This window comes from Chelonoidis abingdonii, chromosome 12 (genome assembly GCF_003597395.2).
Source record: "Chelonoidis abingdonii isolate Lonesome George chromosome 12, CheloAbing_2.0, whole genome shotgun sequence".
NCBI lineage: Eukaryota > Metazoa > Chordata > Testudines > Testudinidae > Chelonoidis > Chelonoidis abingdonii.
The window spans coordinates 4,157,742-4,184,774 of record NC_133780.1 but is presented as its reverse complement, the minus strand read 5'-3'; the positions used below and the strand labels follow the sequence as shown (position 1 = coordinate 4,184,774).

At 48.7% G+C, this 27,033-nt stretch overlaps 3 protein-coding genes across 4 annotated transcripts in view; 1 reads left to right on the top strand and 2 right to left on the bottom strand.

Moving 5' to 3' along the window:
* The window catches only part of LOC116829207 (C-type lectin domain family 2 member D-like), a 276,193-nt gene that overhangs the window by 75,009 nt on the left and 174,151 nt on the right, over positions 1 to 27,033 (bottom strand). The window lies entirely within an intron of this gene.
* Positions 3,266 to 16,114, bottom strand: LOC116829173 (uncharacterized). Its single transcript, XM_032787857.2, has 4 exons — positions 16,021 to 16,114; positions 11,881 to 12,198; positions 10,061 to 10,138; positions 3,266 to 3,678 (listed from the first exon to the last, which is right to left on the bottom strand). The coding sequence occupies exons 1-4, from the start codon at positions 16,091 to 16,093 to the stop codon at positions 3,266 to 3,268; spliced, it is 882 nt and encodes a 293-aa protein (XP_032643748.1). The 5' UTR covers positions 16,094 to 16,114.
* Positions 21,866 to 26,919, top strand: LOC116829198 (uncharacterized). Its single transcript, XM_032787901.2, has 4 exons — positions 21,866 to 22,040; positions 23,888 to 24,274; positions 26,054 to 26,172; positions 26,730 to 26,919. The coding sequence occupies exons 1-4, from the start codon at positions 22,001 to 22,003 to the stop codon at positions 26,811 to 26,813; spliced, it is 630 nt and encodes a 209-aa protein (XP_032643792.1). The 5' UTR covers positions 21,866 to 22,000; the 3' UTR covers positions 26,814 to 26,919.

Here is a 27,033-nt window from a genome sequence, read left to right as displayed (position 1 = left end):
TTTAGAGGATGGGCACTTTCAAGTTCTAATATCAGGTTTTTTGCTAGCTACTTTTTCTCACATCAAAAACACCCAGCACACAGTTAGCTTTAAAATACAATTGATTTATACACATTAAAAAGGGCTAAGTATTCACAGGTATTAAACAGCATTCAAGAGTATATACAACAGCACAGGAGGAAACACTTGAAAGAAAAATAAAAAACAATATACGTCTATTGTAGACAGTAGTGGTAGCCGTGTCGGTCCCAGGATATTAGAGAGACGAGGTGGGTGAGGTGATCGATCACTTTTATAGGACCTGAAGCAGAGCTCTGTGTGGCTCGAAAGCTCGTCTCCCTCGCTCCAACAGACGCTGGGCCGATAAGAGATTCCCTCACCCACCTTGTGTCTCTGTGGTAACACACACTTTATCCATTTCTGACACTAAGAAGGTGCTTTACCTCGCCCTTCTTTCCAAATCCTCACAGATTATTTGTTGTTCAGTCACATTTACATGGGCAGTCACCAGAGACACATTAGGTCCCCAATCCAGCAAACACCTAAGCAAGGGCTTAGCCTGTCTACCGAGGGCATGTCTACACTTAAAAACACTGCATCAATTCAGCCACACAAATGCAGCAACGTCATTATAGCACTTCAGTGAAGACGCTCTGGGAGAGATCTCTCCTGTCAGTGTAATTATTCCCTCTCCCCAAAAGGCAGTAGCTGGGTCGCCGGCCAGCAGGGGGAGCTCTCTTCCTGACATAGCACTGTCTACATGGGAGATTAGGTCCGTATAAGGGCATCACCGGTGAATTTTTCACACCCCCCGAGTTACACCGATATTAAGCCGTAGTGTAAACCCAACCTCCGAGTCGTCCCATTGAAATGGAATTATTCACAGCAGTAATTAAAGTTAAACACGTGAATAAGTGTTTCCAGGGCCAAGATTAAGGCCAAAGCTCCTGAGAGGCACAGATGCAAGAAGAGAAGAGCTGTGCGAAAACTGGACACAGCTTGGCACCTGGCCCAAACAATGCATCATGAAAAATAAACTCAGCTTTTTATACAGTAGCAGAGCTGGTGAAAAATGGCTCTACACTGACAATGCAACTTGTAATTAAAACTGCCGCTTTTGATTATATTGTTCATATTTTGAAAAATGTCCCTTTTCAAAAAAATATTTTGGATTTCTCTGCCCACTTGAGAGAGAACATGGAGTTTTCCCCACCAAAACTAAACAAAAATGTGATAATTAAAAACATTTACAAATAAGTTTGAAGAATATTAGAGGGGGTGGGGGGATGGAAGTGGTTCTAAATATTAATAAATATGTCTATGTATATGCATGATAAATATATGTGCTACTGAAACATTTACAAACAATGGCTCTCGTAAGCACTGAGGTCACATTGCCTAGAGAAACTCCCAGGCCCACAGGGCTGACATTCTCAAAGGCACAAACCACCCAAGGGTGGGAATGTAACATACAACACGGCGTGACTGGCACGGGTTGGTTAGTTGCATGTGTTTCTATGGCTGACAAATTGTTCTTTTTTGAGGTGGGGAGGAGTTCTTCATCCATCCTCTCCCACTCTCATCCAGGGGGGCCAGGCAGGGGCGGCTCTAGCCATTTTGCCGCCCCAAGCACGGCGGCATGCCGCGGGGGGGGCGGGGGGGGGAGGCGCTCTGCCGGTCACCGGTCCCGTGGTTCCAGTGGACCTCCCACAGGCTTGCCTGCGGATGCTCCACCGAACCCGTGGGACCAGCGGATCCTCCGCAGGGATGCCTGCGGGAAGTCCACTGGAGCCACCTGCTGCCCTCCCGGTGACCGGCAGAGCGCCCCCTGCAGCATGCCGCTCCAAGCATGTGCTTGGCGTGCTGGGGGCTGGAGCCGCCACTGGGGCCAGGGCCCACCACTTTTTACTGGCCCTAAGTGTGAGCAACTGGATGAGGGGGGAGAGGGGCAAGCAGGAGGGTGGGGTCTTGGAGGCAAGGGGTGGTGTAAGGGTGGGGCAGTATAAGGGGGCAGGGAATGGGGCCACGTAAGGGGTCAGAGCCTCGAGGAGAAGGGGTGGCCCAGGGCAGGGCCACAGTTCAGGGGCCAGCAGCATCCCCTACGCACACTTTTAGGAAGCTTTTGCCCATCCTGCCCTCATCCCAAATAAATTTGTTACAGTAAGAAAAAACTTTGAATGACAAAGTATCAGAGGGGTAGCCGTGTTAGTCTGGATCTGTAAAAGCAGCAAAGAATCCTGTGGCACCTTATAGACCAACTGACGTTTTGGAGCATGAGCTTTCGTGGGTGAATACCCACTTCGTCGGATGCATCCGACGAAGTGGGTATTCACCCACGAAAGCTCATGCTCCAAAACTGTTAGTCTATAAGGTGCCACAGGACTCTTTGCTGCTTGAATGACAAGGAGACTCAGAGACCCACCACATAACCGCTAAAATCCTCACTTGCCCTTAGAGCTGGGCAAACAACTGAAGTTTCTGGTCACTGGCAATTCCAAAAAAATAAAAATAAAATAAGCAGAAAAAAATTGTTTTCAGGTTATAGACTCATAGACTTTAAGGTCAGAAGGGCCCATTATGATCATCTAGTCCAACCTCCTGCACAATGCAGACCACAGAATCTCACCCACCCACTTCAATAACAAACCCCTAACCTATGTCTGAGTTACTGAAGTCCTCAAATCGTGGTTTAAAGACCTCAAGGTGCAGAGAATCCTCCAGCAAGTGACCCATTGAACAGAACTAAATTTTTTTAAAATTTTTGATGAACCAAAAAGCTTAAAAAAAAAAAAAAAAGACATGGGAACATTTTGAGGGTTGTAACTTTGAATTTTTTAAATAAAACTGAAGGACATTTTTAAACAAAAAAATGCGTCAAACTGAAAAATCAAAACAGTTTGTTTGGAAAGTGTCTAAACAAAATGCTTTGACTTTTTAAGAACTGGGGGCAGGGTCTGGACATGAACAATTCAGCAGAACGAATATGAATTTGCAAAATGTTTCCGTGTTGCTGAATCTGCATTTTTCACCTAAAATAGGTTTAGATGAAAAGTTTCACTCAGTCTAGTCCCCACTATTGATGGGCATTGTAAGGAGGGATCATCTCTTCTAGCTGGTTCCCCAACCCACGTCTGTCTCCATCTAATGGGTCCCTCCCACCCACTCCGGTTTGGGGTTGCCAATTTTAATTGGATGTATTTCTGGAGATTTGATCATGACATAATCTTTCATTAAAAATTAATATTTAGTTCCTGCAGACTCCCGGTCAATCCTGGAGGATTGGCAACGCTACTCCAGTTCCCTGGGCTTGGCCCGTGTCCCCACCTAATGGATCCCTTTTTCTGGTTTCCTGGGTGAAGCGCCTGTTCTCCATTAGCAGGTCTCCCTCACCATTCTCCAGGGCTGGGTCTCGATTCCTGTTTCTGGTTCCCTGGTCCTGGTCCCCATCCCCATCACACACTGTGGTGAGCTCATATTCCTGTGAATCCTGCAGACTTCCAGGCTCCTGGGACCGATGAGTCAGCAGCTTACTGAAGAGGAGTCCTGGATAGGCAGACATTTTTTCTCTAGCTTTCTGAAACCCACGTTTGTATAGTAAGACTAGCAGCACTCCCACCGCTGCCGCCACCACCACTCCAAGCACCAGAAGAATCATGAGAAGATTCCAGGACACTGGCTCTGAAACAAAAGAGAGAAAGGCCCCATTACTAAGGGACTCATTTAAATCATCCCACTGCTGCCATGAGGATCCCAGAAGATGATGATATTCCAGGGATACAGTAAAACCCGAGTTTAGCCGTGCACCCATGGGCACCACTCAGAGCAGTAGGAATGAGATCTCCAGGCTCATTATCCCCATTGGCCAACATGACGGAGGGAGAAAGGTGAGCCTGGAAAAGCAGCCCCTGTTACAGAGTCTGGGAACCGGGATTTTTAAGATGCTCCAAGATGGGGTCCCTCAGATCTTAAGGTTAGAGGGGATGGTTATGATCATCGACTCCAGCATCTACTGAAGCGTGGGGAAGGGCTAGCCATGGTGGGAAGGGCGGGGTTTGAAGATGTATACATGAAAATGGGGGGTGGGTTTGCTAACACATGGTGGGGCTGATGGGTGAGGAGCATGATTGGCTTCTTTGCCTTGAGGAGGGGGCTCAACTTTTCAAAGTTTGGGGAACACTAATTTAGTCTGAGCCCTGGTATAACCCAAGCCAGAGAACGTCGCCTAGTGATTCCTGCACCCGGTCCAGTGATTTGTGGCACCGACTTGGCATTGAGAGGGATTTTATCATACGCTGAAATCTGGCTGCAGAAGGGAAAGGGAATTAGAAGTGGAAAGACCCAGAAGTGACTCTGGTTTTCTACTTGAAATAACCACCCGGGGCTGATTTTCCCCAGCCCAGCACCTGCAGCCATATACCCAGCGCCTAGTGAGTTCGGTGTGCAGGCAGGCTCCCAAATCCAGACAGTGGCACTTCACATCCACTTTGCCCTGGCATCAGGGACTGCCCTGAGCGCCCACCCTGCAAACACTTACGCACCTGAGCCCTCCCACTGTGATCCAAGGCTACTCCTGCGGATGGAGCTAAACACATGGCTAAAGCGTTTGCAGAGGTTCCAAAGAGCTGAGGCTCCATAAAGGGAACATTACTTCAGTTAGTCCAGTCCTGGGCTCATAAGAGGCTCCTGCCTGCCCTCTCCCTTCACAGCTGAGTCCCCCACCCAGTGGAATTCTCCAAGGAACTTCCCACTCAAGAGACCCTAGACACTGTGACCAGTGCCAGCGCTGTGTCCCTCTGGCCCAATCCCATGCTTCAGGGCATAGTCTGAACGCCACGGAGGTCAGGAGTTAATTCCCCACCTGCATTTACAGCATCGTAGAACTATGTTACAGCAGGTTCTTGCTTTCTCTGGAAGCATCAGATATTGTCCCCTGGGCTGGATCAGACAGGACAGCAGCCTGAAATGCCCTAGGGCATTGGCTTGAACTCAGACTGACTCTGTGGAAAACAGGCTACAACTCCCTTGTTTTAAAAAAATCAATTCCTAAGGAAGATTCTGGGTAAAATTTCCAAGTCACTTTGAGGCTTTTGAAAATTGTGCCCTTTAAAAATCAGTCCCAATCCCGGCAGCATCCACTCCTGTAAGCTGCGGAGTTCTGACCATTCCTGTAAGTTTGTGGTGTTTTTAATACAACAAGAAAAACAGGAAAGGGAAATATATGCTACATACATGCAAGTTGATCAAGTTAATGTTGTGATAGGAAACTTAACTTGTATGTCCTAACCATACAACATTAATGCTGCACTAATATTGTTTTAGCATCTAATTATTTTTAAATAGCAAAGAGAAGAAAATAATTTGCTTAACAACGATGCCATCTGGGCTTTGAGTTTCACCAATTCTTCACAGCGGAAAAAAGATGGGGGTTCTCCATTGTCTTATGCCTGGGTCTTAATTCTCAGAAGCGCCAAGTTTTCACTTGGCTCAGCAGAAGGGGATGGGAAAAGGGGGATCTAAGTCACCCTTCTGTTCCCCCCAAACTTGGGTTGGCTGGTGCCTGAAATTGCACCTGACATAACTTAGAGCACTGCTGAGGCTGCTCTAAGTTACACTGGCTGTAGTGGCAGCAGTTCTGAGCCAGCATTATGCACCACACCCTCTTCCCGATCACACCACATCCCCATTCTAAAGACTGGGAAGAGGCAGGTGACCTAGGGAGACACATCTGCTTTGTGCTACCTTGGAATTTCTAAGCTGCCCCTTTAGGGCAGTTGGCCTGAGGCCCAGGATCCAACTCCTTGTGCAGTGATGGGTGGGTGAGTGGAGAGCTCTGGGCCCCAGTCTAGCCTTACCCTGATCTTAGTGTCTGTCATTTACACTAGTGCCTGTAGGTCTGTTGGTATTTCATGCTCACTTTGCATCAGTGTAAAAGTGACACAAACAAAGTGCAAGGCAAAAGAGAGTCCAGCCCCCACACCTATCGCTTTAACTGGAAGTTTCAATTGCAACCAAAACTGTGGAGAGATTTAAAAAAAACAACAACAAAAAACAGAATCACAGGAGCTCTGGTAATCATCAAGTGATCCATCCCCTGTCACCCATTCCCAGCTTCTGGCAAACAGAGGCTATGACACCATTCCTGTCTAATAGCAATTAACAGGCCCATCCTCCATGGACTTATCTAGTTCTTTTTTGAACCCTGTTATAGTCTTGGCCTTCACAATATCCTCTGGCAAGGAGTTCCACGGGTTGACTGGGTGTTGTGTGAAGAAATATTTCCTTTTCTTTGTTTGAAACCTGCTGCCTATTAATTTCATTGGGTGACCCTTGGAGATCTTCATAGAAGATTAGGGTTGGAAGGGACCTCAGAAGGTCATCTAGCCTGACCCCCTGCTCAAAGCAGGGCCAATGTCCAGACAGATTTTTACCTTAGTTTCCTAAATGGCCCCCTCAAGGATTGAACTCACAACCCTGGGTTTAGCAGGCCAATGCTCAAACCACTAAGTTATCCCTCCTCCCCCTTGATCTTGTGTTATGAGAAGGAGTAAACAACACGTCCTTATCTACTTTCTCCACATCAGTCATGATCTTATAGACCTCTATCTTATCCCTCCTTAATCGTCTCTTTTCCAAACTGAAAAGTCTCAGTCTTATTAGTCTCTCCCCATACGAAATCTGTTCCATGTCCCTAATCATTTTTGTTGTCCTTTCCTGAACCTTTTCCAATTCCAATATATCTCCTTTGAGATGAGGCAACCAGATCTGCATGTGGTATTCAGGATGTGGATTTCTATACAGACACTATGACATTTTCTGTCCATTATCTATCCCTTTCCCAATGATTCCCAGCACTGTTTGGTTTTTGACTGCTGCTGTACACTGAGTGGATGTTTTCAGAGAACTATCCATGATGACTCCGAGATCTCTTCCTTGGAGTCACTGTGATGCAATGTTCCAGGTGACAAGGGAGGAGCTGAGAGAGGTCCAAGAGGCCTGGAGGGGGAATTTCACACACGCTGCAGTCAGGAAAGCGGAGAAAGTATTGCACCAGCAGGCTGAGGAGCTGAAGGCAGGCTATGACCTCATCAAAGCAATGAGTCATTGCATACAAGCACAGCGTTGGGGGATGGAGGTGGAAGCAACCATAAGCTCTTGGGGGACTCAAAAGGAGTTTGGGGTCAGGAGAGACACCCTGGTCAGACACTGGGCCTGATCCTTGTGCATGCCGAGCTCTCAGTGACGTCAGGGTGTGCGTGAGAGCTGGGACCCATGGAGCCAGCGTGGCGCAGAGCGCTGGACTGGGTGTCCCATTGCTGTAGGGAGGGTCTATACTGAAGGGCTACAGCAGCTGTAGTGTTTTAAGTGCAGACGCAGCCTGAGCCAAAAAGCGGGTTCCTTCCCACCTCCTCCCTTTGCAGAAAACACCCCATCAGTTTAAACAGCTACAGAATCCTCCATAAAAGCGATTTCTTCTTCAGGCCGTCTCCAAGCCTTTCTCCTTGCAATCTGAAGAAAGTTTAATGGTTGACAAACGGTTTTCAGATGCTGCTGCTTACTTCTGTCTAGCGCCTGTTTCTTTTTAACGGTGCACCAGGCTGTCATGGAATTACCTTGCTAAACCGGTTACAAATTCCAGAATATAACACTTAGATTAATTGGGCTGTTAAGTAATTATTTGACAGTGCCTAAGCAACTCCCTCACCCAACCCAGACAAAGAGGAGTTGCCTCTCTGAGATTATTAAGAAGAATGGACTGGGACTTTTTAAATGATGGGAGAATTGAAAGGGGCTCTCCCAGCTGAGTGCTCTAGCCACAGGGCTAGGTTAGGACGGCTCCTTTGCCATGTTGCATGGATTGAACTCACAACTGTGGGTTTAGCAGGCCAATGCTCAAGCCACTGAACTATCCCTCCCCACCATGTTGCATGGAGCAAGGCAGGTACCTAACTTATTCCTCCAAGGTATGACTTGAGCAGCATTGAAATCACCTGACTGCAAGAGAGGGGTTTCCCTGGATTACAAGCCACAACAGGCATAGAACATGGAGGGGGTGGGGCTTGGGACACACCCCTCTCATCGACATCTTCCATTGGCTAACATAGGTGGCTCCCCCCTAGAGCATGCTGGCTTTTGGGGATTGCAGTTTTCTGCCCCAAACTCATTCCCCTAATTCGCCATCAGGAATAGCATCCCCGACACCATCTCAGTAAACCTGGTGGCTGAACTTTGCGACTTTGTCCTCACCCACAACTATTTCAGATTTGGGGACAAATTTATACCTTCAAGCCAGCAAGACTGCTATGGGTACCCGCATGGCCTCTCCGTACACCAACATTTTTATGGCTCACTTAGAACAAACACTTCCTCAACTCTCGTCCCCTTACGCCCCTACTCTACTTGCACTACACTGATAACATCTTCATCATCTGGACCCATGGGAAGGAAGCCCTTGAGGAATTCCACCAAGATCTCAACAATTTCCACCCCACCATCAACCTCAGCCTAGACCATTCCACACAAGAGGTCCACTTCCTAGACACTACAGTGCAAATAAGCCATAGTCACATAAACACCACCCTATACCAGAAACCTACTGACCGCTACACTTACCTACATGCCTCCAGCTTCTATCCAGACCACATCACACGATCCATTGTCTACAGCAGAGCTCTAAGATACACCCTCATTTGTTACAATCAGACAGAGACAAACACCTACAGAATCTCCATCAAGCAGTCTTAAAACTACAATACCTATCTGCTGAAGTGAAGAAATACATTGACACAGCCAGAAGAGTACCCAGAAGTTACCTACTACAAGACAGGGCCAACACAGAAAATAACAACGCCACTAGTCATTACCTTCAGCCCCCAACTAAAACCTCTCCAGCACATCAACAATTTACAACCTATCCTGAAGGACAATCCCTCACTCTCACAGATCTTGGGGGACAGGCCAGTCCTCGCTTACAGACAGCCCCCCCGACCTGCAGCAAATACTCACCAGCAACTACACACCACACAACAAAAACACCAACCCAGAAACCAAACCCTTCAACAAACCCCAGTGCCAACTCTGTCCACATATCTATACAAAGGACACCATCATAGGACATAACCACATCAGCCACACCATCAGGGGCTCATTTACCTGCACATCTACCAATGTGATATATGCCATCATGTGCCAGCAATGCCCCTCTGCCACATACATTGGCCAGACCAGACAGTCTCTATGCAAAAGAATAAATGGACACATCTGACATCAGGAATCATAACATTCAAAAACAAGTAGGAGAACAGTTCAATCTCCCTGGTCACTCAATAACAGACCTAAAAGTGGCAATTCTTCAACAACAAAACTTCAAAAACAGACTCCAACGTGAAGCTGCAGAACTGGAATTAATTTGCAAACTGGACACCATCAGATTAGGCCTGAATAAAGACTGGGAGTGGTTGGGTCATTACAAAACCAAAACTTAATTTCCCCAGTACTAATTTCTCCCTATTGTTACTCACACCTTCTTGTCAACTGTCTGTTATTGGCCACTCTCTTACCACTTCAAAAGTTATTTTTCCTCCCTTGGTATCCTGCTGTTAATTCGTTTATCTCGTTAGACTGACCTCACCCTTGGTAAAGCAACCCCCATCCTTCCATGCATTTATACCTGCTCCTGTATTTTTCACTCCATGCATCTGATGAAGTGGGTTTGAACCCACAGAAGCTTATGCCCAAATAAATTTGTTAGTCTCTAAGGTGCCACAAGGACTCCTCATTATTATTGACACTCTGCACTCACATTGGGAGGCCCCAAACACGGCTCCTCAATTGGCCAAGGGCTTGTCCTTGGGCGTAGCCAACTCTGCTATGCCAGCTTCCAGTGGTCCATTTTTGGCCAATTGTGGCACAATCCATCAGGCCATCTGAGAAGATCCAGAGCAACTGCATGATTCCCTCACGCTCACATTGACGTAAGTGGGAGCTGGGACATGCGTGTGAAATTCAGGCAGGGATGCAAGAGGCTATTGGGGAAGGAAATCTCCCATCACAAGCTACTTACCCTCCCCTTTGATCTCATTGCGAGGTTCCTCCTCAGCACCAGAGGTCCCAGACACAGCAGGTGGGATTGAGCTGGGCTCTGGAATGGGACAATAAGAAAGAAAGTGTTGGTGAGGACACCGTATATCACCAGCCTGATTGTCCTCTTCTGGCCTGCACTGCAGAAGGGCAGCTTGAGGGGGAAAGTGCTGATCTAGGACCCAGGAGCGTCAGGTTCACTTCCAGCCTTTGCCACAGAGCGCTTTGATTATCTAGGGCCAGATACTCAAAGATATTTGCATTCCTGAAGATGCAGTTAAGTCACTAATGGGATTTTCAAAAGTGACTCAATCCCTTCTTCAATGAGAGTTAGGCAGCTGTGTGCTCTTGAAAATCCCCGTATGCTTCTATTTACAGCTTTTGGTGCCTAAATACCTTTGACAATCTGGCCCTTAGGCCCAGATCCTCCAAGGTGTTTAGACATCTGATTCCCATTGATCTTTGAAGATCTGGGCCTCAGATACTAGGGTGACAGTGGTCAGAGATAAAACAGATCACAGCCTGCCATGTATTTCCCAGGGATTTCAATGCTGACACTTCATGAATGTTTGTTCCTGATCCTGCAGTCTGACGGAGCCAGCGGTATGTTAATGAGCAGCCTGATGAACAAAAAAAAAAAAAATGAGTCACCCCGTGACCTATAGGACACATGCTGTTCTCCCTGTGAGCCCTTGGGGTGCTTTAAACCTTGCCTACACTGCAGAAACTTTGCAAGCATGGGCAGCAGGTATCGTAGGCAGGGGGAGGGTGTGACTCCCCAAAGAGCCTAGTGTGGCCCCGCTCATGCTCCGCCACCAGGGCAGGCCCCCCTCCTGCTGTTCCCAGCGCTCTGCCATGGCTGGCCCAGGCTGGCTGGGACTGTTTGACCTGCCTCCCACAGGAACTCCGGGTGGCATGTCCCCAGCACCTGCCACCCTGAGTGCCAGGCCTGGGGAAGCAGCAACCGTGCTGCCAGGAGCGCTGGGCCTGGGGTCTTGCCCCCACAGCTGCCCAGCACTGGGGCCGGGGGCCACAGTGGGGGTGCTTTGGGCTCCTGCAGGAGCAAGGGGGACTAGCCTTCCCTGGCAGCTGGGTCACTAGCTGGCCATGTTTGCAAAAAAGGTTTATTGTCATTAGAATCAGCAGGCCTAGTGTAGTCAAGGCTCCTGCTCTTGCACAACAGGATTTACACCTTCCTGGTTCTCGGGCCAGTCCCATCATTAGTTATAGCAGCCTGGGGGCTGCTCTAATGTGTGCCAGCTGGCAGGGGGCCATCAATCCACCGAGAATAGCCAGAGTGCATGGTTCCTCTCTTCACACATTCCCCTTGGGCTGGGGGCTGCAGAGGAGATGGCTCTCCCAGCTCAATGTCTGCTGGGGTCTTCCATATTCTGGGAGTTTAATCATAGAAATGTAGAACTGGAAGAGACCTCAAAAGGTCATTGAGTCCAGTCCCCTGCCTTCACAGCAGGACCAAGTACAGTCCCTGACAGATTATTTTGCCCCAGATCCCTAAGTGGTCCCCTCAAGGATTGAACTCAGAACATGGGGTTTAACAGGCCAATGCTCAAACCACCAAGCTAGCCCCCTTTCCACAAGCTTTATGCCACCTGAGAAGTGCAATGGGAGCAGAGTATTAGAGAGGTAGCCATGTTAGTCTGGATCTGTAAAAGCAGCAAAGAATCCTGTGGCACCTTATAGACTAACAGACGTATTGGAGCATGGGCTTTCATGGGTGAATACCCACTTCGTCAGATGTGTGGGAGCAGAGTTTTTTCTGGGATCACTGAGCATAGAACTTACCTACCACGATGAGTTTTACAATAGCCACACACTTCTTGTACATTTCACCTTGAATCCTGTAAACTCCTTCAGCCCCTTTGCTCACATTCTCCATCTTGAAGTAGCCACCAGAAAAGGAGAGTGTCTCCTTGAAGGAACTGAGGACGTTTTGGGAGTCCTCATCAGAGGAGTAAATGACATCTTCCCACGATGAAGTTGAGGTGTTATATTTCTGCATGAAGAAAGACGTCTCTGAAATGGAGGTGGCATTCGGTATGAAGGTGTTCACAGAGCCGCCTTCAGGCACAGTCACGTGGACAATTGGACAAGTTTCGTGAGCTGTGAGGTTTCAAACAAGAAGTATTTTAGTTTGGCTTGGCAATCCTGGGTCAGGGACTGACCAAGTGGGGGGGAGGGAGGAACAGTAAAGGAAAAGGGTCTGAGAAAGGGCGTCCCTTAAACAGTGACTGGTTGAATGATTTAGTGTAAGTGAGAGGCTTTGTAGATGCTCAGAGAGGCTCTCCTGCCAGCTAAGAATTTTTGACACTCTGGCTCCCTGCTGGGACCAGCTTTGCTGTTCCCTTGCAACCAGGGGGTGGATAAAAATCATTTTTTTTTAAAATAAAACAAAATAAATCAGATTTTCTGTATTTAAATTGGATTTTTTGGATAAAATGTTTTTTCCTCTAAAAGCTATCTAAAGATAGTTTTAATTAAGATACATTATAGCTCAAAGATCTCTCATCATGGAATAGGGATTATAAATTCCAATTCTACAGAATGAGACTATATATTCATGTCATGTTTAAGAAAAAGTTTTGTAAATGAGTTCCAGTAGTTCATGGATTAGGGACCCAATTTTATGGGGTTCCAGGAGCTTCTGTACAGCTTATTTAGGTTAATCTTGCTATCTACCCACTGGGATTCAGTGCTCAGTCTAGAAGATACCATCAGAGATGCTTAGTTTTGCAGTTCTCAAACTGTGGATTTGTGCCTCCAGAGGTAACATGCTTGTTAATAGCAAAAAATTTTTTAAATAAACAAACAGAGGTGAGAAACAACAGACCTCAGCCCTATTGTCCCTCTACAAATTTGTGTACACAGAGTCAATCCCTTATCTCACTCTAAAAGTGCAAAGTTTCAAAAAGTGCAATGAATAGAAGATTGTTGGGGGGGAGGAGGGGATAGATCTGGACAAGGAGAAGACGCCTGGAGATAAATGTGAGAAGTGAGGGACATATGCTTGTTTTGTTAAAATATTATATGTTTGCTGCTGAAGAAAAAAATCCAGAATACTTAACACTGGTGTTTTAATTAAATAAAACCATTTAAATGTCTGTCTGATGATGGTCTCCTCCTAATTCAGCATGGCAAGAAAATCCTCCAAATATTAACGATTAACCAGTTGAATTGGAGATAGTTCACCTCCCAATGACTTCATAAATATCTGCTTCAATTACCTTTGGTAAATGAAATAACCAAACAATTATTCATTTTCTGATAAAGCTGTAAAACTAATCTGAAGAGTTTTCAAAACAAATCACTGTTTAAAAATGTATAGTGTGTACCTTCTAAAAATTAAACCTACTATCCTGAGTTGTGAAGAATATGTATTAAGATTATAACAACCAACATGAATGCACTTTTATGTAGAAATCCATGATTAAATCAAATCTTCCTGACTAGATTTGATTTAAACCGAATCCACCCTGTTTTTGCTGACTAACAGGCAGTTCTGCTCCCCACGCCCTTATGGGATGTCGCTGCCCCAAACTCAGCTGTTAGAGAACCAGGAAATGCTCAGCTAAAATCTTCCCCATGTAACATTGGGAAAGAATCTTAGCATTACAGGGAAAAACAAACCACAGAGCTATGTTAACCAGGAGAAGCTCAGTTATAGGTGCCATTTCCCCCATATAACCTTAACTCTGCCCTCTTGGAATGCCACTTTATTGCATCTTGCAGAGTTTTGCCAACCCACAACCTTCAAATACCATCAAGTTACCTTAAAAATCATGAAATATTTAAAAATAATCAGTTATTTTGGGGGGGGGGTGTCTGCTTTTTCATCTTTTGAGTTTTGAGCCTCAGGATAGGGGGCATGGGAAATCACTTTTTTCAAGCCTTCCTACATAAACCCCACATTTTGGTTTAAACAAATGGATATGCTTATTACAGGACTCCAGGCACTGGGGCTTTTAGAAAATCAAACACCAAATATCATGAGATGCATGAAAAAAATCAGGAGAGTTGCCAACAGTGGGGATGAGGAACATTTGCCTAAGTCACAGGGAACTAACCGTAGGGAATCCTCTAATTAATGCATCATTTGGCTCTTTAACTCCTCCCCCTGTGGAGGGAAAGGCCATGGGTATGCCAGGATCAGGCACCAGGCCGCTGATGAAAGTACCTCTTCCCTTGACAACCCTCCACTGCTCACCCATCGCACTTCGTGTGATTCTGCTTAGGGCTGCACAACAGGAAGTGTGTGAAGCAATCATGCTTTTGTCTTTCTCTTCATTCTAGGTCCTCTAATGACCCTGAAGTGCAGGGCATTCAACAGCTGCAGTTAAAGCTAGTGGGAGCTAGAGGGTCTCACACTCCTGGGCATCAGGACACATGTATAGAGCCCTGCACGGATACAAAATTTGTTTCCACACGCAAGCCGCAAAAACGGTCCAGGGATACGAAGCGGATCTGTGCTGATTTGCAGGGCTTTCCCCATTTATGCTTGGATTTAGGAGCTGAACTCTGGGGATTATTTTGCAAAACCTGCTAATGACTTTTTCGTAGCAAACCGTGACTTTTTTTTTTTTTTAAAAAAAAGACCCTGACATTCCATGACTGAGCAAAACATCTGCAGGAATATCAACAACGCTGGCTCAGAGGGTAGGACTCTTGTTCAACAAAATTATTTTAAACGAGTGACTTGCTACGAAAGAGTTTGAGATATTTGCTGTTGCAAAGCAAAGGGGGTTTTGATCTAAAGGAACGTGACCCTAAACTTCTTGCAATTTGTTCCACACGCATGGGGCTTGTGCATTTCCTGCTGGGGCTTTGTCCGGACGAAGAGACAGTGCTCAGCCCGAACAATCAGCCGGGAGAGCGGAGCTGAGTCAGAGGTGAGGGAAGGCCTGGGAAGATCCTGAGGCAGTGAATGAAGGTGTGTCACATTCACCTGTTCCTTCCTATGGTTAGATCACAGATAGATCTAGAAGTGGGTGCTGGGGTTTCCCTGTGATGAATGGGCAACGTGCAGAGTTAACAAGGGCTGCTTCCCATGCAAACCTCTATCATGCTGCGCGCACGCGCGTGCGCACACACACACCATCACCAGATCTGATTTCATCTCATGCATTTACACAGCACATCTCTGCAAGCAGATTATGACTCCCAGTGCCCATAACTCCAGTAAACTCTGCAGCGACGGCATGCTTGCCCCCCCCCACCTTAAAACCCAAGGTCAACTCCCCCTGCCAGAGAAGATGCATGCTTCAAATCTCCCCACACCGCACCCCCAGTTCCCCAAGCCAGGGCTTGCCAGGGGATTTCCTGCTCGTGATCAAATGGAGCTGGCTGGATGCAAGGTGCTGGCCAATCCTCTCTGTCTCCAGCTGCTAAACTGCATTCAAAGAAACTTTACAAAATAACCCCCACCCACCCACCCACACACTTCCTCTGTGTGTTCTCTCCATGCACTCTTCCCTCGCTCCCTTTTCTCCGGGTTTCTAAATCTCACCTGCTCAGCCAGCAGCTGGGGATTTGCAAATAAATAAATAAAAGCAAAAAAATACCAGACAAAAACCGCCCCCAAATATTTTCTGTAAAATCGACATGGGCAGGACCATCGGGGCTGGACCTAGGGGGCTGCTGCACCCCCCAGCTTGAAGTGGTTTCCATCCTATACAGGGTTTACAGTTTAGTTCAATGGCTCTCAGCCCCTCACGGTACAAATTGCTCCAGCGCCCCTGGGCAGGACAGGGCCTGAAGAAAGGGGCATGCAGATGTGTTGGGAACACATGGGCACTACAGCTGCCAGCCACCCCCCACGCGGCCCAGCTCTCTCTTCTCTAACCCCCAGACAACATGCATCCCCCTCCCCTTTTCTGCTCAGGCCTCCAGCCCCACTGAACTGTATAGATGGGAGCTGGGATCTCTTACCTGAAGTGCCATCGAAAAACCCAGACGGGCAGGCTAGAAGGAAGAGCCCCAGAAAGACACAGACCCACCACATGGCAAAGAGGAGAAAGGAATGCCAGAGATCAGCAGCAGCAGCTTCACCAGAAGCCAAGTCCAGCCCACTATCACCTGACTCCACGAAAGCGCCCTAATCTGGCCGTGTAAATTCCGCCAGAGAGGGCTAGAGATTAATTTTAAAACAGCCCTGGAACTGCTTTGCAATGGGATGCGAGTTTTCTGAATCCTGGTTTGCTTCCTGAGGCTGGTCACCCCTGTGTCACTGAGTCCCCGGGTGATGCTCTGGAACTGCTCCCCACAAAGCCAGTCAGGACTTTGGGGAGCCTCCTCTCCCTTGGAGCAGATTTGTTCAGGGCGGGAAGCTCACACGTCTTCACCTCCTGGGTCTCTCCTTGGAGCATCCAGCATCCTCTGCCCCTCTGTGCGCTTCCCACAGTGAGCCCACCCAGGCAGAGTCCTGGGGAAGCCACAGGGTCCTGCACCCCCCACTTTGCAGTCAGACGTGACTCTCAGCTAGCCAGTAAAACAGAGGTTTATTCGATGACAGGAATAGGGTCTGAAATAGACCTTGTAGATACAGCAAACCGGACCCCTCAGCCACGTCCATTCTGGGGGGCACTGAGCCAGACCCCCACATCTGCCTTCAGCCAGCTCCAGACTAACAACCCCCTCCAGCCCCTCCTCTCTGCTCAGTTCCTTTCCCCGGGCCAGGAGGTCACCTGATCTCTTTGTCTCCAACACTTCAGTTGGCACCTTTGCAGAGGAGGGGCCCAGGCCATCAGTTGCTAGGAGACAGCAGGTCAGGCATTTAGGTGCACAGGCCCCTTGCTCTGCAGCAATCACACACCCTTATTCCACCCGCTAGATGCTTAAGAACTGCCTAGGGGACACTGAGGTACCAACACAGTATTCAGAGCAAACATTAAGAACATTTGGAGTTTGTCACACTGCCCGCCGCCAAATTTCGTAACTTTGTTCAAGTAAATGCAACAAGGCGTCACATGGCTTTGCTAGCTCAATTTTGACCTCAGCCCACTAGTTTTACCCGCACCCCACCCCAAACTTTTTCGCTGAGTCATACGTTTCTGAGAAGTCTGAGGCAAATCATAGCGCTCAGGAGACAAACCGGAACAATGAACCCAGGCGCTATTAAAAGTTTTCCAACTTGTTTTTTTTTAAGCTGTCTAGCTCAAAATCAGTTTGAGCTGGGGAAAAAACTGCCAGAGGATTGGCACTTATCTCTCTCTCTCACAGACAGCCACCCACCCCCCCTTTGCAAGGGACATTCACGGTTGAAAAGGAAGTTAAGAGGAAGAGGGAACACGATACTGCCAAATTATCACAATTAATATAAAGGCATTGTTTCTTTGTTCTATTGTCCAGGGAAGGCTCTGGAGAAGTGGCTTCATAAGTCTAAAGTATCACAGATTTTAATGCACTACTTCAGAGGTTGGCAACCTTTCAGAAGTGCTGTGCCGAGTCTTCATTTATTCGCTCTGATTGAAGGTTTTGCATGCCAGTCATACACGTTAACGTTTTTAGAAGGTCTCTTTCTATAATATATAAACCAAACTATTGTTGTATGTAAAGTAAATAAGGGTTTTAAAATGTCTAAGAAGCTTCATTTAAAATTAAACTAAAATGCGGAGCCCCCTGGACCGGTGGCCAGGACCCTGGCAGTGTGAGTGCCACTGACAATCAGCTCGCGTGCCACCTTCAGCACTTGTGCCATAGGTTGCCTACCCCAGCACTACTTATTCAGCTGCCCCATGGTGGGCTTGGCATAACTTACACCAGCTGTGCTGAGAACCAGTGTAAACAGCTGCCCTAGAGGTAAGGCAGGCGAGAATCGGGCCCCAGGCTTTCAGCTAAGACACTGCCCACACGGGATTTCAGCCAGTGCACTGGCCAGCCACAGGCAGAGCTGCCCCCGTGCAAATGCCCAGTGGAGACAGATAAAGCCTGAATCGGCTGGGATGAGCTGCACCAGCACGAACTCCAGGCCTGCCTGCATTAGAGCCCCATCGTTACGGGTGGGGACAAGAGAGGGAGTCAGGCAGGGTCCCCAGTCTCCGCTCAGCCTACAGAAACAGTGGCAGCAGCAAGGCTACCAGCTACACAAGCCCTTTGGGAGTGGAAAAGGCAACAGTCATCAAGTACCTGCTTCTGGTAGGCACCTAGTGTCTGTTCATAGGATAGAAATGCTCTGCAGCACCCCCTGCTGGCCAAGCACAGCACTACAGGCAGCACACCCCTGCCTCAGTTTCCTTCCTTCAGAGTCCCCACTAACTCTACACTCTCATGCTGGAGATGCAGCTTAACCCTCCAGCCAAGTCACAAACCAAGTTACCCTGGAAGGGGTTAACAAAAGCCAGCTAAACAAGTCCCAGTAAACAGCTTCTTCTGCCCCTCAGCCCTCCCCTCCTGGCCCTGTTCCCAGCCCCCTTCTGGGCTACCTCTGAGAGTCTTTCTGGCTGCAGGAGATAGACCCCAACCTGGTCCCCCTCGGCACCATTCTCAGCCCCTGCTGGACCTTGGACCATCTGTGTTCCAGTACAGAGTCCTGCACCCCAGGCTGGTCCCCCCAGTGCAGAGTGCCCAGCCTCCTGCAGACCCTAGCTCAGAGCCTTCCACAGACCAAGCCTGTCTGGCCACTCTCAGCTGTTTTATAAGACCTAGACATCTATTATGTTATCACCTGACCCTCTTAGTCCCACCCCCTCAGACTGAGAAGCAGCTAATTAATAATGGAACAAGTGGGGTGGTCCCATTTCCCTTTGAAGGGGCCTGTCAGCCTGTGACCATCTACAGTGCGGCCAACCCCACCCATTCCAAAGTCATGAGCCAGATCCCCCCAAAATCACGAGATTGGCTTAAAAACCATGAGATTTTTAATTTGAGGCTTTGAGCTGCCCCAGTACTCAGTTCATCGTCTTAGGCTTTTCTCCCCCATCACAAAGGCTTGAGGCCTGCTTTTCTTTTTAAATGAAAGCTGAGGGGGTGTCAAAAAAATCACGTGACTCCAGGAGCCAGGGCTTGAGGAAAAGCAACAGATATCGTGAGAGCATGATTAGTTGGCCACACTGTGTGTCGCACAGCCTCTTGCAGGCTGCTGTAATTTGAGCCAGGAGATCTCAGCTTAGCAGCCAGCTGCCCCGAGATCAAAGGAAGCTGAAACTGCATGAAGAGTCTGGTCTATTGTCCTTACTTAGAACTTTCTTCTAGAGGTGATTGAAAAACACACATTTTTGCAAAAAGTTTAGAAATTTCGAAGTTGTTTCAAACCCTCCAAAATGGACCCATCTGTTCTCTCTCTTTGCGGGGATGCAGTGGGTTGTGTTTTTTTTTTAAAACATTTCCCCACAAAAAATTTAAATCCAAGATCTTATTGAACTTTTCATCAAACACGTTATAGAAAAGATAGACAGAGGCTATGTTTGGGAAGGGGTGGATAAGTGGATCTAGAAAGTGCCTATGGGGATGGATGGGGAAATAGCTCACACGGAGCGAGAACATGTGCTTTTCTCAGGTCCCCCTTGTGCCATGTGCTTGCACTGAGCTATAACCATCACCCCCAAACTGGGCACAATTTTGGGGTCTCCCCACCCCAGCCTGACAGTGAGTCTCCCATAGAGCACACACGGGGTGGGCTGGGGGGAGTTATGGGAGAGCTGAATCATGCTCTCCATGAACAGGGAACATATCTAGGGTTAGATTTTCAGAACAGAGCTCAGCTCCCATGTAAGCCCCAGATTTTCAAAAGCAGTGGGAGTGTAAAATAAGCCCTCTGCTTCCTCCCTCCTCTCCTATAACTCCTGTGGGGTGTGGACGGGCGACTGCTCCCCCCTAACAGCTCCATCTACCCTAAGTGATCTCACCTGGATTGTTTCCTACAAATCAATCCCAATATTTGCCCATGTTTCTTTCAAAAATACCCTGGGAGCTACAGGCCAAGACTTTCCTTCCAGACTGGTGATTTGGGGCCCCAGCTTTTGATGTGTATCTCCAGCTGCTGGGCCCCCAGAATCACCAGTCACAGCTGGAAAACCCAGGCCCCTGAGCTTTTTCCTGCTGTTGGGTGTAAATGAGCCCTGGGAAGGAATAAAAGCCATCTCTTACCTGCCTCAGCCAGGCCATGGTGGGGAGCGTCTCCTGCATGTTAGATCCCAAAGCAAGCAGCCTGGATTGCCACATGTCTCAGCGTATAGGAAACTGCTTACCCCAGCATGGTAAGGAAGCACACTCAGCTCTGTATTACTAGCTGGGTATTTCTTCTGCATCATCCACCAATACAGCAGGCTCAAAGCAAACAGGCTCTTCTCATTGGCTGCCTGAGTTTTGAATCTCCCTCCAAACACATTGCGAGCAGCCTTCCCTTTCCTGATTGGGTGCTTCTGCGGCTGGCAGGATGAAATTCACCCCGGCTCGGATCCTCCCCTCGTGTAAATTGGTGTCGCTCCATTAGATAGGGAGACCAGATGTCCTGATTTTATAGGGACAGTCCCGATTTTTGGGTCTTTTTCTTATATAGGCTCCTATTACTCCCCACCCTTGTCCCAATTTTTCACATTTGCTGTCCGGTCACCTTCCCGTTAGAATCTGTCCTGAGAGCTTTCGTTCAGTCTTTGGTCTGGGGAGTGAATTACAGTGACAGTCCAGCCAGGAAGCTTTGACTATGAGCCGAGATCTGCAGGGCCAAGCGGTGCTAACCTCACATGTACAAGTCACTGCAAAAGTGGCTTTAGTGGCATGATGGAGCCTGGTGCTTTGGGACAGGGACCATCCTTTTATTGAGTTTGTCCAGTACAACAGGGGCCTGGGATATGCTCAGAGCACTCACCTAGGCTCTAGCAGAACTGGGTTCAAATCCCCTCTCTGCCGGACGCAAAACAGTGATTTGAATCCACATCTTCCCACATGGCAGCCCTAACTAGAGGAGTGTTTTTTCTCTCTCTCTCTGTCACCCCGATCCCAATGTCTAAATTAAAGAGCCTTGCCATGCCGAGCTCCATTCAAAACAGCAGAATTGTTGTCCCGAACAAAGCATTTCCCAGGCCAGATCCTTGCTTCTGCCCCTGGCTCCTTTGCGGTGCTCCAGCAGCATAAAAAAGGGGCAGAGACCAGCCCTAAAATGGCTGGTGGGGATTCCCTAATATAGAGGAATCACCAGGTGACAGAAGGCCGACCTAGCTAGCTGTGCGCCACCTGCTCCTCTCCAAGATGGAGGGGACACCCAGGAACATGGTTGGAGTTCATTGCACTCTGGTGATCCCTGGCCAGTGTCACAATCCACAGCGCCTGTTTTAGCTGGCATAATTTAGAGCAGCCCAAGGCTGCTCTGAGTTATGCCATGGCTGAACCAGTCCCCTGGACAGTCCCAGCAATGTTGAAGCTAAAAGCCTGCTTAGCTACCTTCCTTCCACTCCCAGCTTCAACCCCAACCCTGCATCCTGGACCTAGAACGGAGAGGATCTGACGTTTTCAGCCTCAGAGATAACCAAGCTACGCAACCACTTTGTTCATTAACCCCTAACCCTCTCAACCCCAGTAGAGCAACAGCCCCCGTTCAACCAAGCGTAGCTGCCAGGGCAGCTTTGTTGTTTTGTCCCATCTCTTTGTTGGACACCCAGGAGCTGGTTCTCAGAATCTGGCCGTTTCTGCTGTACCCCAGAGCAGGCCTGTGACATCCTGTGGTGAGCCCTGGAGGCACTAACGTGAGACCACATCCTTGGTTCCTGACAGAGAGAGTGACCGTTACATCAGGTGCATTTCAGACAAGCCCAGCCTTGCGCTGTGTGCTTGGTAAACGCCCGGCGCTTTCCTTGCCACCGAGACACCAGCTGGGATGAGGAGAAATTTCTTTGCCTTTCCAAAACTCAGGCAGGGGCTACAGTTTGAGGTGTGACTAATTCTCACGCGATACGGGGACCTGTGGCCCAGGGAAATGATCGCCGGCGCCATGTTACTGTTCTTTGCCTTCATGGGTGAGTACAGACTGTCTCAAGACCTGGCTGGATGGGCTCCACCCATGCTTTTGTCAAAGGCTGTAGTGAAGTTACGGTAAACAAGAAAGGAGGAGGAGGAATGGCTTGGAGCAAAGAGCGGGTGGTTTGTTATACAAGAGAACAGCGATTTCTATGCTACAACTGAGACCGAACCTCTGTCATGGGTTATTCTGACCCAGAAGGGCCCAATATGGACATTTAATCTGACCTGCTATATAACCCAGGCCAGATGCGCTCACCCAGGGATTCCTGCATCCAGCCCATAGCTTGTGGTTGAGCTAGAGCGTATCTTTTAGAAAGACTGATCCAGCCAGGGCCGGTGCTACCATTAAGGTGAACTAGGCAGTTGCCTAGGGCACCAAGATTTGGGGGGGCCAAAAAGCAGTGCCCCCAATTTTTTTTTACAGTGGTTCCTCCCCGAGCGCGCGGTCGCTGCTCCACTTCTCCTGCCTCCCAGGCTTGCAGCACCAATCAGCTGTTTGGGGCCGCAAGCCTGGGGGGAGAATTAGAGCAGGGCTGCGTGTTCAGGGAGGATGCAGAGCAGAGGTGAGCTAGGGTGGGGAGGTGCTGCATGGCTCCGGGAGGGGGAGCCTCAGGGCAGGGAGGGGGCTGCCGTGGGGGTGGGGGTGCCTCAGGGTGGAGAGGGAGGTGGGGAGCTGCTGCAGGGCTGGAGTGGGGAGAGCACAAGGTGGAAGTTTCGCCTAGGGCGTGAAACTTCCTTGCACTGGCCCTGGATCCAGCCTCAACATAAAGACTTTGAGTGCTGGAGTCCATCTCTCAGGAGCAGTTAATTCTCCTCACTATTGAACGCTGGTCTAGTTAAAACAGTACAACCCCTCCAGTGTGGATGCAGTTATAGCAGCAGAAGTGTGTTTATACTGGTAGAACTTCGTCTCATATGGGAAGGGGAATGAGCTATACTGGTATACGGTGCCTTTATACTGGTATAGCTGCAGCCACATTAGGGGCGGTACTGGTATAAAAAGTATATCATAATAGATGGAGATATACCAATTCCTAGAACTTGAAGATCATTGAGTCCAGCTCCCTGCCTCCACTAGCAGGACCAATTTTTGCCCTAGATTTCTAAGTGGCCCCCTCAAGGATTGAACTCAAAATCCTGGGTTTAGCAGGCCAATACTCAAACCACTGAGCTAGCCCTCCCCCAATGTAATTATATTGGCCCCAAATCTATGTGCAGACCATGTCTAACTTCATCGGTGACCATAAATACTGGTAGATTACTTGTCATTAGAGCCGGTCTGAAAATAGAAATAAATGCGGCTTGACAAATTTTGCTTCTTTTGAAATTATTTGCAGAAATTTTCATTTCTTCAGCCAAAAAAAGGGAAATGAAACCGATATTTTTGGCTGGTTTCGTTTTGAACATTTAGAAAATGTTCCTTCATTTCGGTGTTTGGAAAAGGAAATCATGTTTTGTAAGAGGTTGTTTGGTCCCCTCCGCTTTTTCCCCTCTCCTTTTTCCTGGTGGGATAAGTTTCAGTAACAGAGAGAGAACGTCTGCAGTGGGAGGTGGATATAACTATATGGCCTTTTAAAAACATTTTTGTCCTTCTTTTCCAATGGCAAAAAGCTAAGGAAGGGAGAGGAACTGACATCAAAACAAAGAGAAAAAAACTTTTTTATTTCAGTTGCTCTCCCTTCCAAGGAGAAGGCTCATGCACGTTGGTAGGGAGCAGAGGCCAGGCTGTACCCACTCTTGAGAGAAACACATTCCTTAGGGGTCCAGGGATTGCTGAGCCAGGGCCTTTGGCAGCATTTTAAATCCGCGTTATAGAATTCGCAATTCTTTCTCTGTTCTACAGGTGCCTCCTCCACTCTCTTGCTAGCCATTCTGGAGAATCCGGTCCACGCCATTGCCAACCAGACAGCCGTCCTGCCCATCTCCCTGCGATTCTCCATCCCGCTGGGGGAATTCTTCCACCTCAAATGGGATTTCCTCTCGGGCCACCGCCCCATCTTAGCCTACGTGCTGACCAAATGCAGCGGCAGTGCCCCCGAGTGGGGGCGGCGCTCCTGCCAGCGCAGCGTGAAGGTGGCGGAGGAATATCAGCAGCAGGCAAACGTCTCTCTGCAGAGTGGTTCCCTGGTGATCCAGCGTGTGCAGCCTGCAGACGCCGGGACGTACCGGATAACAGTGCGAGGCCTGGATGTGTTTGTCACGGCAGAGGTGAACCTGACAGTGACTGGAGGTAACAGACACAGAGAGGAGGATGGGCAGCGGGGGAACCCCCCCGTAGTGGAAGCTATCCCCCAACCCCGTCCCTTCCCCCCAGGTCCTGCCCCCCATGGCCAGAGGAGCCCCAGTCCTCCTGCCTGAGCCGCCAGCCAGCCCTCCTCAGCTGGCCCAAGCCTCAGGCTCCAGACTGCTGGCTGGAGCAGCCCCCCCAGCCGGCTTCAGGAGAGAGAGGAGCAAGGGGTGGAGCATAGCCAGGGTTACGACTTGGGCCTCCCCTAGCCTACGGTACCTGTCGCCTCTGGAGAGGAGTTTTATGTGGTGTGAGCACATCTAGATTGGGGGTGTGTGGGACTGGGGCAGGGGAAAGGCACAGATGGGAGAGATCAGCTGAAGGAGGGCAGAATGGTTTGATCCAGGGACTTCTCCTGACCCAAAGAGTCCACCCTAGTGCTTTGCACTTTCCATGGAATCTAGGACACGCAAACCATGGTCGGGAGCCAGGGAGCCAGGATTTCAAAGATTCCAGTTCAGAATCCTAGACACAGCTCCAGGCACTCGCTCTGTACCCTACAGGGATTGCAGGGAATATGTTAGATTCACAGATTCCACGGCCAGCAGGGACCATCGTGATCCTCCAGTCTGACCTCATCGTGATCCTCCAGTCTGACCTCTCATATAACACAGGCCAGAGAACGTCCCTGGATTAATTCCTGCTTCAAGCCCACTTGCTGTGGTGGAGCGAGAGCAGATCTTTTAGCAAAACATCCGATTGTCATTCAAAAAGGTCCAGTGATGGAGAATCCACCATGACCCTTGGTCAATTGTTCCAATAGTTAATTACCTTCCATATTAAAAATGTTCACCTTGTTTGCCAGAAGCTGGGAATGGGCGACAGTGGATGGATCACTTGATGATCACCTGTTCTGTTCATTCCCTCTGGGGCACCTGGCATTGGCCACTGTCAGAAGATAAGCTACTGGGCTTTGGACCTTTGGTGTGACCCAGTATGGTCAGTTTTATGTTCTTATTTCTAGTCTGCTTTTGTCTAGCTTCACTTTCCAGCCATTGGGCCGTGTTGTACCTTTAAGGTCTGCTAGATTGAAGAGACGTCTGTTGTCAGATTTTAGTTCCCAGCGTAGTTACTCATCACAGACAATAATCAAATCACCCTTAACCTTCTCCTCAATAAACTAAACAGTCTGAGCACCTTGAGTCTCTCACTACAAGACCTTTTCTAATCCTTGAATCATTTCATTTTCTGGGCACACCATAAGCTGTTTTAGCATGCTGAGATCAAGCTGGGTTGAGCTGGCTCAACACTACCGCCGCTCAAACAATAAAAACCACAACAAATTTCCAAATGTCAGAGTTGTTTTTATTTTGAAATGTTTGAAAATGACCATTTTTAAAAATCATAATTTTTTCAGTTTATTTAGTTTTATTTTTTTCTTGCAAACATTGACCTGGCTAGAGACATTTATCACTTCCCCAAAAGACAGTTTGTTTGTTTTCTTAATGAGAAAGGAAGTGGAGAATCTGGAGCACAGGAAGGTAGCAGCAGAAAGGTGAGCGTTTGCTGTCCCACCACATCCCCCCTCGCTTGAGCCCTGGTTTATCACAATACAAGCTCTGATCTAAAACTCAATGAAAGTCTTTCCACTGACATTAAAGCCTGTGAGGTGCCCCGATACTATAGCAATGGGGACCATGTGAGTATGATGGAGACAGCCAGATGTCAGTGGGATTTGGATCAGGCCTACAGGTTTCTCAGATGCCCCTCTGCCTCTCTCAGCAGCTGCACCAACGAACACGGGAAGAGTGAACAGAGCCAGATTCAGCCTGGTGCCCAACACCATCCGCCTTGGCTTAGCCGTCCTGGTTCTCTGTGTATTGGGGCTGATTGTGGGAGAGGTGAGTGAGCCCTGCTGCTGTGGCTGCCTCTGGAGGGCCTGGGGAAAGGATTGGGTCTCAAGCATGAGCCACGCCAGCTCTGTGCATTGCCACTTAGGGTGTGTGGACCAGATCCTCCAGTGGAGTAAACTGGTGTCAGGTTAAATCTGGCTTTGCAAGGCCTGGAATGCAAATAGTCAGTGAAACACCATTTCTGCAAACTCCGCAACCTGATCAGTGCATCCTTGGTCACAGCTTTCTCCATAACTGCTATTTGGTGATTGTCGGTAGAGCCTGAGGGGAGATGCACTTTGGAAATTAGACAGGAGGGTGCATGTGTGAGGGAAGAGAGAGCTAGATTTGAGGGGTGGGGGCTCTGCCCTGGCTGTGACGGGTGGGGGTGGGGGGACAGTGTTAATTTTTAAAAAACAAACATTTTTTCACAATTTCCTACAACACATAAGAGGCATTTTTCGCCCAGCTGCCCCCATGACTGGCCTGGGACCAGGCTGATCCACCCATGCAGCACACAGCCGGTGGAGTCAAATGTACCTAATCGCTTTCTCCTCCCCTCCCAGGCAGTTTACAAGCCAGCCGGCTGCTCCCCGCACCACCTGGAGGGAAGCCAAGAGCCAAGAGACAAGCTGGAAACTCTGGACTGAGCCTCCACATGCCTGGATCTGCAGCACTGAAAATCCCCCAGCCGTCTAGTCTTGTGTCCCGTGGCCAACGCAGGATGCTTCCAGGGCGGGTGCAAGGATGTTTCGCACCCTAGGCGAAACTTCCATCTTGCGCCCCCCCCCTCACCCTAAGGTGCCTCTTCCATGGCAGCTCCCCATCCCCCCGCCTTGAGGCGCCTGCCCCACAACAACTTCTCCCCTC